The following is a 13,292-nucleotide window of genomic DNA, read 5'->3' on the forward strand; positions in this document are numbered from 1 at the left end:
AAATGCTAATGTCTGGAAAAAGTCTAGTTGTGGTCACATTGTAAACGACTCCATAAAACACAACCGGACTGAATTTATTTAAATATGCATAAACCTTACACGAAAATTTGTAAATTTGTAAAAATTGGGTCTCTACAGATAATGAGATGTTCACGTACATAACCAGAACTTATATGGCTACTATTACAGTTGTACTTTTTTGAACAGTAAATTTATATTCATAAGAAAGATCTATAATTTTCATATGCACAAGCAGTTCTGCTTAATTAAAACAAGAATTTGTTATAATGGAATTGAGAACCACTAAAGTATTTACGTCTGAACTAACATTAAATCTGTATTAAAAACTATGAACTGGAAAGATAATATTGGTATCGAATTATTTAAAATTCTCACTCACACTTGACATTTCAATCTGTTGCAATCAAGCATTCAGAGGTTTTCGCAAACTTTTGAATGTGTAAAAGCGTAGTTAAACTTGTAATAATGTTGCGAACACTGTGTTTTTAACGAGTCTGTGTTGAGTATAAGTAACAATGTAGTTTCAGTTCCCTTAAAACTTAGAGAAGCCTGGTCAATTACAAATTAATATATCGGATATTTAAAAAAAATAAGGATAACGTACAGTACAGTACCTGCTTGATTCACATACACCTCATGGCGTTACATCTTGTATCTGAGCCTTCGTTTCATGTTGAACATCTTGTCGTTGATGTTGTTTCACAACAGGTAACCGTTTGTAAGTAAACTGTAAATTAAACAGGAAAGGAGATAATTTGGTATATTTCGTATGTAGAATACCATCAACGGAATGCAATCAAAGCTGCTATGAGGCAAGGTAAATAGTAAATCATTTCAACAATTATTTTTTGACTAAAATAGAGCATGCAAACACCTTGACGTAACTAATAATGTTTTGATTAGTAATGAGCCTTTCGAAATCGTACTGTAGATTAAGTAAAGTAAGACAGAAGAATGGTGAAAATAGTTTCATCAACTATTATGTCAAACTTCGTAGAATGCTATGTTATGCATATTGAAATTATTGGATTGGACACTTACTTCAATTATTTTCTACGTAAGAATACATTATTTTTAAACCTTATCACCAATACGTTACTTATCAGCTTGTGGAAAAGTATTGTTGCTGCTGTTAGAGAGAATTTCGTATCAGTATCGAACGAATCACGCCTGTTTTCCAACAAATTCTATAGTTATAAATCAATAAATTGATGCACCGTTACTCTTGACTCGTATCGTGGGATCATCACGGTATGATTTAATGGAGGGACACATTCTTTGCAGATGTATTTGTATTATGTGTGCAGCACGATCCACATTGCATCGCACTGTGTCCATATACGAGAGTGTCTTGATCCACATCGCCCTCCAGGCTTGATCAATGCGGTGTGTGTTACTGCATCTTATATGGTTAGTGTAGACGGATCCACATTGTATATGCTGTTTTAGTAACCCATTTGATCCGTGTAGCTGGATCAACACCTTGTAATCCGTTGGATTGCCAAATAATGCAAGCAATTATCTAACTGTTCCAGACAACAGATATCTTACGTTTAATGCATAAAACCATAATTTAATGTTATAATACTATTTTTAACCATTATGCATTTTATCAAATCGCTTTAATTTATATTAAAATGTAGTTCAGTGTTTGTGTATCTTTAAAAAAAGAAAGAAATGAATGATTAATACAAACCTATCTAGACTATGTGTATTTATAAAATGTAGCTAACAAAGCAGTGTAACATTTAGTTACTTTTTGCTACTTTGAAGGATAAACGTATCTGATACCTTGTTACACAAATAACATATGTACATTACCATTGTTTAGATCACCCAATACACCTTTACGAAGTGAAATCCACTATGAACTCTTGTCTACCATAACAGACGATTAAACTTCTACGGAGAATGTATTTAAAATCTAGTTTAAAGGAGTTAAACTAACTACGTTACTGTGTGCACAAATAGAAAAACTCAATTACAGTTATAAAATATTTAATAACTGTATATATATTATACAGTTATATTATTTTTGAATTTTCTTTCTATTATTATAAAAATATTGTCTGAAATAAAAAAAACACCAGTTTTATTTGTAGTACACGGTACACACGTTTTGATATGAATTATTGAATTCATTTCCATAGTTTAAAAATATAATACAAAATAATATAAACACTAGGAAATCACCTCATCACTTTTTCAAGTAATTGTGATCAGGGGATACGAAATAAACAAAAAGCAGACAACAAAAGATTGATCCTAGTTCAACAAAAACAAAGATTGTGCTCATCCGACGCTTTGGTGGTAAATTAATCTTAATGAATTCTTTTACAATTAATATAAATAATTAAAAACATGGCGCATGTGAACACTTAAATAAATATAATGGGTAAAATATAACAATACCTTTCCCTATTATAAAATAAAGTATACTATAAAATGAATTAGTGCCAAATAAATTAACTTAATACCCTATATAAACAATCTAAGACAGCTTCGCAATTTAACAAGTTTTAATGATCTAAAGAACAGTTTGTATTAGCACAAATCTGTATATTACTTGGTAAGTTATTAAAAAAAATGTGATCCACAAAACTATATGATCTGTTAAATATTTCTTTATTAAGGATTTCTAAAAAAAATTATTACTTGCCTTTCTTGTGTCATAAAATAAAAGCACCAGTATTACCACTAGAAACGTACAATATTTATAAAACTTGAAAAGGAACATATTCGGTATTAGTAATATTGTCAACAATCTAAACAGAGGAAAAGAGCTCTAATTTTTACTTCTCTTTAATATAATTCTCATATAAAACTTTTGATACGTATTAATATTACATTTAAAAAATGTTTTTCTTGTTTTTACAGTAAACAATCATCACGCTCTACTATTTGTTATTTACTCTAAAAGTTTTGCATATTGATTGATTTTATTTTTTATATTATTTTATTTATACACAGCAAACGCCATCAATACAAGAATACCGTCAGTTTAAGGCCAGATAGTACAAGTAAACAAGGCTAAGCTGTATAAGTGAATGATTATAAGGTAAATTCAAGCATATTAAATAATTGCTCTGGTATGCATAATTAACTGAATGGATTCAGTACAATACAATACAGCTAATCAAGTTAAATAAAAGCGATAGAATACAGTACAAATAATACGATATAATACAATTCATTCTGCAAAGATATTTAAGTTAGAAGATTTACAAAGTGATGCAAAATATTAAAATGAAACCGCACCTAGAGAAGCTCACACGTCTACTAAACTATATACAAGCACCCATTAACAGGCTAGTTGCAAGATCAAGATAACAATAATAGTTTATAATTATATCAATAATTTCAATGAAGTAAGTTGTGCAATGAGCAAAAAAGTAAGCGAGCGTCCATGCGATTTTTTTCCTTTTAAGCGTAATGTAATCCGCATAATCGCATTCCTTCTCTCGCAGCCGTCATGGAGAGAGAAACCAGATTCATCATTAATGGAATAAAATTATTGAAGCTCTGCTCTCGTGTTCATTTAATAACTGCATCTGTCGTCATATGTGACATAAATAAAACTTTAAAATACTTCCCAGTTTTAATATCCCTTCAAAACAAATGAAATGTAGAATCAAATAATAAATATCTACTAATAATATAATTCATTATTTACTGGCCCAAATCAACAAAACCGATTGAATATCTGTTGCCATTTTGGTTTATTATCCATCTTCCTGTTGCGACGTAAGAAGTGTAACGTCACAAAATCATTGATGTCGAATTGACCCCGACGATAGGCTTTAGTTTTGTCCTCCCCCCTCCCCATCCAGTCGAATAACTGTCTAAAAAGTCCAAGAACTGGGTCAAGCTGTTGGGATAGCAGGAACAATACTCGGTTTATCTCTAAAACTTTCTGTTGTAGCGTTTCAAAACAATATTTCTAATCGTTTCTTTACTTTATAGCATAATAGTTTTGATTTATTCGCGTACTCAAAGATTTATCAGTTAAAATAGGTAATCAGTTCTGATCATAACATATGAGGCTTTTTTGAACCCACTTCTTTATCTATCAAACAAAAAAATAATTAGTTAAATTAAAACTATTTTTTGTTAATATATGTTTATTTACCTATCTAACCAGGAACTTTTGACACGTGTTTTACAAATGTTTCGTATACGTCTGGATAGCTTCATTTAATAATTATTTAATTTAAGTTATTTTAAAATATTATCTTTTAATAAGTAATTTTACTGATTTAATTTTTCACTTTTATTTTTAAGTTAATTTGTAAGGTCTGTCTCTCCCAAGTATTGGAAGATAAACTAAGTTTAGGATTTCTTGTGAAAGTTCATTTAAAGTTGGAGAACAATTTCATTCCCATTCTTCCACATGTCTAGAGGTTGTTCAGCACACATTCCTTGTACTGTAAGTCTATAATGAATAAAGTTTTAAAAGGAAACTTTTACACCGGGATATACCTCCAATTTTTCAGAACGTACAGTTACTCCAAAACCATTTGTTTTAACGCTAGTCAGTCAGAGGGTTTACAAGACAGGTCAACTTATGGTAAATTAATAGCATTTAACTTTATGTAATTTTAAAACTATAAATAAGAAAATTATATTTAATGATTAGTATCAAGATCCCTCTGAGTCCTTACTGTGGCTAAAAGTGGCCAACTTTCGATTGTCACCACAAATTAAAGATCTTGACTAGCGAAACCGCCGATACTAATAATTAATAAATGTTTCGAGAATTGTATTCTGTTTTGCTCGTATCTATGAACTTTTATATATGAATTATATAACCTCCTTTTTGGAACCGGCAGAATCAATTCTTTGTATATTTAATTAAATTTGTCTATTAATAAAAAAAGTAAAGCGGCGCTAAATTCTAACAATTTAAACCATGTGTATGAATCGTTAACGTTTAAGTAAAATCACTCACTCATATATAGAAAACTAATGGTTCAGTACACTTAAAGAGTATTTTAAGATTTTACAAGGAAAACAATTCCCTGAAATTGCTTGTAAGCGTTCTGTAAACCCTGATGAGTACGTTGTATACAATAGCATTTATTGCTCATTCCACTTGGAAAGCGAGCTCTTCATCACACGCGATAGAAAGCTGGAATGCTTGAAATGAGAACGATACTATGAATATGAAAGATTATGATATCCTTTATTGGTTTTAGTAATGAACAAATCGTTAGAACAGAAGCGAGATCTATATTACTAGGCGTCGTTGTTGTTTTATACAGGTGACATTTCTAAGAAACCAACAGTATTTTATTTTTCCGTCTTTCGATTCAAGCATTTGCAAAAACTGTATAAATCCTATTATACCCGGTTTATTGAACTTTTCAGGATATATTAGTCATATATTTTAGTTTTTTTTTAAATTGTTTTTTACTTAATTCATTCTTTAGCAAATTTATATTTTTGTCTTTATGCAAGTACTTGCAAGATTCTTTCAAAATGGGAAAATTTAGGCATATAAAACTGATATTAATTTGTTTTTTAGACTTTGGGTTATGGTATAAATTAAAATAATAGTGGAAAACACCGATTTAAAAAATTTAAAAACTAAGTAAACCTAAAAAATTAACTTTTAAAATACATTTTAAAAATAATTGTGCTAAATAAAATTTACTTTACACGATAGCCAACAGTGCTGTCAACATCCCCTGCAAATTTGGAGAAGATATCATCAATATTTGTTAATTATCAAATTTTCACTTACATACTTTTAAAAATAAGCTGCATAAGTTACCCCTTCCACTTCTTCAAATCTGTCCTGCTGATTCAGCCTTAATCTCCTCCTGGCTCTTCTTGACTCCAAAGTTTGTCCTCAACCCTCTTCGCAAACCCTCTTTTCATCAAAATTTTGAAAGGGTTATTTAAAAAACACTCGAGGGTTCATTTGTAAATGGCTCAGAACTTTAATTCTGCTTAGAACATCTTCATTGCATATTAAGACTGCCTCATGGACAGCAATATTTACAACGTTAGTACAAGCAAACCTTTTCATAGGACAGATATTTCATAGTACATTATTAGCATATAGCATAAACTCATTAGCATTTATACTTTTATAAATATCCATATAGACTCACAATTATCCATCTGTCGAATAACATTACTGCGCAGTTTGGAGGAAACTAATTCGCAATGCAGGAGACATTTCAATGCAAGATTCTCTGAAAGTTGGGAAACAGTTGTTAAAAGGTAACCAGCCAATGGAAGAGTAGATAATAAGCCAAGCGAGTGATCTGCTTGGCAGCTTTGTCAGTACTTGGAACTTGAGTGAAGCGACTAACAATTATGGATTCATGAGAGTTAGAGTTCCATTATCCTCTCTCTTGTATTATATATAGTCGAAAGGTAATTGGGACTTTTAAAATACGTTTACATCAAATATGGATAAAATATTGCGACTAAGACCTTTGTAATCAAGGTTTAAGCTCATGTTCTACCATTTAGGCGTCGTGTCGATGAATTTCTGACAAAAATGAAATATTTCTACTTCACTGTAAAGAGCCATCTTCACAAAAACATGTTTAACCGAACAGGTTTTTTTTAAAGCGGCATGGACCGAAAATTATAGACGGCAGTCGTGTTACCGGATGCGAAGCCTGCAAATTGAGATAATTAATTTTCAACTGTTTTCACTTTTTCCAATTGAAAAATGTTTGACGTATACACTTTCATTTAACATTTCCCTGAAATATATTTGACAATACTTTTTTATTTTACAATCTACCTTATTGATTTAAATATATATATATATATATATATATATATATATATAGTTATATAGTATATATATATATATATATATATAGTTATAAACTAAGTTATTTTCAATCTGTTTATGTAGTTTAGAGAGGTATTTTATCACGATAACTGTAAAACAGGGTTGTAAAAAGGGATATAAATTGTAAATTCGGCCTTTAAAAATTGAGGAGAATCTGTCTATTTCCTTAACGTTTTGTTTAAATTACAGCCCTGTATAGTTTTTTTTTTATTATTATTAAGGTCACACCTGAACAGTATTACTGTCACAATATAAGTTTTGGAAACACTTATAGCTATTATCTATTTGGGAGGTTAACTGCTAATAAACCTTACCTTCTGTTCTCGTTCGAGGATTTTTCAACAGATATATCACTGGGTTAATAATGAAGAAGGGGTATGAAGATATTTTTAGAGCTGTGACACATGACAGAGTGTCCTCCTAATCGAAGGGTGTATGCAAATCACTTGAAGGCACCAGGTCACCTTCCCACACCAGACCCTCTCCCATCCAATCCCTTACCCTCCCTCTTGGTGATTTGCACATCTTCCTAATCTTATGAACCTTACCTGAATAATAAGGTTCGATATTAAATAAACTCTCCTTTAATATTTTTAACCGAGTGACGAGTTTTCAAACGTTTGATATTCAAAGCAGTACGTGTATAATTTGAATCTCTTTTATCGTGAAAAACAACTTTCTCGATATTTTTTTAAATTCTTTGTACATATTCCGCTAGATATGTACTGAGCAGTAAGTGTTGTTTACAATTGTTTTTAAAGTTTTGAACTTTTCTACACTGAAACTACATTCCTTGTTCCAAATTAGCCAATCGACTCCGTGCTAATAGAACTGCAGAGAACTTAGTTTCTATTCAATAACTACAGTCAAGCTGAACCTACCTTGTAGAATACCCATATAAAAGTATAATACTTATCATTAACGAGTATTTGTGTAAAATACGAGTGAGGCTTCTGCACCTCTTATTGCATTATCTTACTGTAACATCGTTTATCAATCTAAAGTGAATATATACGATCCGGATCAACAGTCAAGCTGAACCTACCTTGTAGAATACCCATATAAAAGTATAATACTTATCATTAACGAGTATTTGTGTAAAATACGAGTGAGGCTTCTGCACCTCTTATTGCATTATCTTACTGTAACATCGTTTATCAATCTAAAGTGAATATACGATCCGGATCAACAGTCAAGCTGAACCTACCTTGTAGAATACCCATATAAAAGTATAATACTTATCATTAACGAGTATTTGTGTAAAATACGAGTGAGGCTTCTGCACCTCTTATTGCATTATCTTACTGTAACATCGTTTATCAATCTAAAGTGAATATACGATCCGGATCTACTGGCAGCAATCCTAATTTTAACCCCATAATAGCAATGTTATACTTCAAAAACTGTCACGCCCTTATTTTTATTCATAAAATTATGACAGATGTCTAATTTCAGATGTATAATTAATATGTATCCAAACACTTTTATGTTTATTTAGGGTTTTCGTTGGGTTTCCGAAAAAAACTGGATATCTTTTAAATATTCCAAAGAGTATAAACTGAAATCAAGAAAGACTAAAAAGTATTTGAAAGCGTGCTAGTGATGTTCACCTTAACAGTACGATCAAAGTTAATATCTAAAAATTATTTAAGATTCAACAGTTCTTATATGGTAATACTCAAGAACTTTCTATTACACCCGGAGTTAAAGAATATATTCAAGGTACAAATACCACCCCATATTTAGCAATCAGATTAAATACCGTAGAGCCAAATATAAGATATATTCCAACCATTGTATTTTCTTTTATTATTTGTTCAGTTGTTTATTAGCAAGTCTTCTAAAATATAATACGCGTAAATGAGTATAAAATACACAAAGAAAAATATTAAGGGCTATGCAACTTTCATATTTTGATAAAGAACATATTTTTTTAATTGAATCTCATGGAAAAAATGCTTAAACGTTATATTTAAATACAAATTGAACAATGACCAAAAAGAAATATATTTTTACTATTTTTATTAAATGAATTATAAACTGTTATCCTACACAAACTAATCTCCGGAGTAAACGCCAGCTAATAAATTTCATATCTGAATTACAAAATGAATAACTCGAAATATTTAAATAGCAGGTTTTTTAATCAAATAAAGAGTCCATAACACTTTATTAACAAAATAACTTTCACATTCCATTGGTTTTTTCCATCTTTAAATTTCAAAGAATACTGACAAAACACATTTAATATCTGATTTCCTGCATTCACAATGAATTGTTTTTAAATGTAATTGTTGTCAATAATTTTCTACATTTCGGAGTGTTTGTATACTTTTCACAACAATTTCAGGTATAAACCTTATGTGTGGTAATATCACGTGTTGACCATTTGTCCACTTTTAAACTGACTGATCTAGGATCCAATCTTCAGCCTCTTACACATATGTTGCAATAACATAGTTATTTTTAACCCTTTTACAGTATACCAAAATTTGAATGCTCTGTGTTTAAAAGTTTAACTGTGTAAACATGAGTGAAAAAGCCAAAATGTACTGGTAATTCTACTACACATAATGTATCAAAAAACGAACAGTTTTACAAATTACGATGGTCAAAGCACAGGTACTATCTGAATTTCACCGAAGCATTTTGAGATTTTCTCCTATTTGGGCTCTACAAGCTCTGTTAATGCCTAACTGAACGAGTAACAAACTCATAACGATATTTGCTGTCACGTGTTTTGTTCTAATTGCGTCTTACAATACGATTTTGTACTAACACAAATAAAAATAAAATTAGTGGCAACATGTGATGTTGACTTCGGCCATAGTATTCCATAATTTTGTATTTTTTAGTATTATATGTTGAGTTTTAGGATGATTTTATTAAATTATATTATAAGTGGTTATGGACAGAAATAAAATTTCAGCTAATACGCTAATATGCACTGTATTTATTTAGTACGACGTATGACATATTTACTGGTCGTACTGTATGAGTCAATTGATATTGATATAGGCTACTTTCATCTATATTAGGTACAGTATATAGATAACAGTGAAATCAGTCATCCAGCCAGGAATGTTTAGAAATAAAAACCACCCAAACGCTTTATAAAACTTTCCAGCCAAGAAATTCCGAAGTATGATGTTAGAAGTACTAATAGCTGAAACATAGTAAAAGACTATAATAAATATGATCTGTTGCAGCTAACTCGGCTCAGAACCTGAACCAGCTTGGATACTACGTGTCTTCGGAGCTCGAGGGCAATCCTCCTCTGTGGATCACTAGGCAACGGACTGGAGTCAAGGATGAAATCTTTGTCAACAACGCCAAAGTTCTGAGTCAGAGGTCCAACTTGGTGTACACCAATCTCAACGGTCGCAAACAGGTAGGGTTTCCTGTGTTTCCGTAGTATTTTTTACGAAGAGAATGGTTGAATTTATGCCACAACTGGAAACTAAAGTAAAGATGTCTTATTTTACCAGGCGAAGTTAGGACTAAGAAGCCCTCTCTAACCTGGAGACAAACGGCTTAAAGGTGACCACCCCCAACGGCCGGGCAGGCGGGCTGCTTGCAAGGTCGGGATCGCTCAGCGGTCACCCATCCAAGCAGCAGCCACGCTCGGCGTTACTTGATCCGTTTATCTTGCGATGACCGTTGTACCCGCTACACTGCGCCACCTGTCAATTAGTCCTGAACATATAAAACTAAAACCGATGGACACATTTTTATAAATAAATTAAAACGTGTAGCACACCTTTCTCTAAATAAATATAAAAGTACTAATATCTCAAATGAATATCTCTATAACATTTCGTACTTATTTATTGAAGTTTATCAAGACAATTAGTTTAAGGAATCTGATTTGTAAAAATCTGTGTTGAAAGATACAAATCAATACATATCCGAAGGTAAAATGTTAAAAGTAAGAGTTGATCTACGGGATTTCAACCGTATCACTCAAAGAAGCAGCGAGGTGTGCATTAACAGGATTAACATTTAATGTAACAACTCCCCAGTTGTGAAAGTTGAATGTTCCAAAACTGGGGAGGAGAAATAGTTCCACAATAATTGCAGCTCCTTCCACAAAACTTTCTGTAGAAAAAATGTTATTTATTGCCATATCCCACTTTTTCTTGCATCATAATTAACAAGTTTGCAGAGTCGCAAAGTTTTCTAACAAGAAAAGTTGTCCAATTCTTGTCACAATATTAAGTTTCTGCGGATTTAATTGGAACGTCCAAACATTCCAAAGACGTAGTCAGTGTTAAAAGCTTTACTAACTGTAACGTCCACGGATTTTACTTTGTTACTATCGTATTAAATTCCAGTTAGTGAAAGTGGCTAGTAGAATGAGGCTGAATTGTTTTCAATTTTACTCCTAACAGGGTCGTTTTGTTCCAGTAAAATGCAATTAAAGAATGCTGCACTTGTAAATTATGTTATTTATTAACCTTTGTTTGGATCCGAATAAAAATATTATGAAGGAATTAATATTAATATTTTTCTTAGCAAAATTATATGTTCAACAATTTTGATTAATACATAATACATGTATAAACTTTTAATGATATTAGCATTAAGCCAATTTATCTTTTTCCGAGTTAATTGTTGTACTATCTTGAGATAGTACAACAATTAAAAATTATGAAAAGAGTGAAGCCGTAGAGAGATAATAAGTTAAGTATGCAATATTTACCATAAATGAATGATAATTGTTCTGTCCATATCCAGAGTAATCTGGCAGCGAGATGATTTTAACTTAGATAATAATGTAATCTCGGCGTATGGACGACCACTAACCGCAGCTGATTGGCAATCAGCAGCCATTAAACCCACTAATGGCAATCGGGCTCATTGTCGATGGAATCGCACTGAGAGCCGACAGGTCAAAATGAGACCGGCTCATCGTCACCTCTTGTCAAATATCTGGGGGATACAAAGACCACTTTAGTACAATACTGTTCTTGCAGAGCATATGCTCGTTTTATTTAGTTTTTATCTTTTTGGAATATGGAAAATTATTGCAATACGATAACTTTTAACATTAATTCGATGCTAGAAAAGGGTAACGTAATATGTAAACTAACATTTATATTTTTGTTATAGCCTCCATTCCTGTTTTAAAAAATCTGGGTGAACATTGTCTTCGTACTTTTTATTTTTGAGAAAATATGATTATGATTTTCTTTTGTTCTCTTAGGACAAGAAGCTTATAAATTGCACTTAGTCCTGTAAGAACCTTTGCGCTGCTTCCGGAGTGACAGGATATTCAGGATGGGTAAGGTTAGGCAGTAGGGGCCGCCTCCTATCGAGATCCATGAGGAAGAATTAGGGCACTACATCTCAAAGTCATGTCTCCCCGGAAGAAGGGGAGGCCAGCTCTTAACCAACCTCTCCAATCTAAGTAGGCAGGGGGTGGCATACCATTGTTGAGGCTAGAAAGAACCTCTAAGGTTAGGGAACATACGCCACCATCTCAAACAGTCATCTCCCACAGTAGACTAGACATATCGAATTGCCCATGAACCCCAGAATCTCGAAATTTTCTGTTAGTGATATGCCGCTCCTGGACATCCATAAGGTTGCCCAGATTTAAGTGACACATCGGTTTTTGCTGTGCCCAGTGATGGGTTCAACTGGAAGGTATAAACCAGTCAGAGGTGGATCCCTGCTGGGTAATGATTATGCTTTTAGTCTGAATAGTCTTTTTTTACTACCATCCATCAAGCGCTGCACTAAAGTCACATTTTAATGGTTGTGCTTTTAATTGTACAAAGAATTTCTTTTTTGGTACCATTTAAATTACTTGTTATTACTATAGCAATATTTTAGCCTACTTTCAAAAATTCATATTTAGTCAGAAAATGTTAAAATAAAACTGGCAGAACCAGTGATTCACATTCGCATATAAATGTGATTGAAGGGGGCGGACGCTTATCGTGACCTGTCACCGATCATTGTGACCAATCAGCGATCAATATAACTTATAACTTCTTTATAACAGGTTGCCAACTTTTAGTAATATAAATATATCTTCTCCGTTGAAGTTGTTTACTTCTTGGTTATTCCCAATATTTGTCGTATAAACAACAACGACAAATAAAATACAATTTGTCCGTATTTGGATAAATCAACGGAAGTTTTAAAGTAATTTTGTTTTGTCACATTCTCTTGTATGTACGGATCTTTAAACGTGTTTCCCTACGGCCGTTTGTTTCATGACCTGATGTTTTGTTTGTTCTACGTTTTCTAATGTGTGCATTTAGCTACATTAGGAACACAAAACATCAGGATATACAGAAATCTACGATAGCCGCGGAACACAGAACCAAACCAAAAGCGCAACATAAATAAATTTATTTTATTTCTGTTAATTAAAAAAATAGCAAAACATACATGCATACACACATGTGTGTGTGTGTGTGTGTGTGTGTGTGTGTGTGTGTGT

The 13,292-nt window shown here is 32.0% G+C and overlaps 1 protein-coding gene across 7 annotated transcripts in view; it reads left to right on the plus strand.

Annotated features, from left to right (window-relative positions):
* The window catches only part of LOC124368897 (fasciclin-1), a 340,962-nt gene that overhangs the window by 236,825 nt on the left and 90,845 nt on the right, over positions 1-13,292 (plus strand). For all 7 annotated transcript variants that reach the window (XM_046826405.1, XM_046826402.1, XM_046826407.1 and 4 more), the window contains exon 3: positions 10,048-10,229. In XM_046826405.1, coding sequence (XP_046682361.1) covers positions 10,048-10,229 — 182 coding nt within the window. The remainder of the gene's footprint in view (positions 1-10,047; positions 10,230-13,292) is intronic.

This window comes from Homalodisca vitripennis, chromosome X (assembly GCF_021130785.1).
Source record: "Homalodisca vitripennis isolate AUS2020 chromosome X, UT_GWSS_2.1, whole genome shotgun sequence".
Taxonomy (NCBI): domain Eukaryota; kingdom Metazoa; phylum Arthropoda; class Insecta; order Hemiptera; family Cicadellidae; genus Homalodisca; species Homalodisca vitripennis.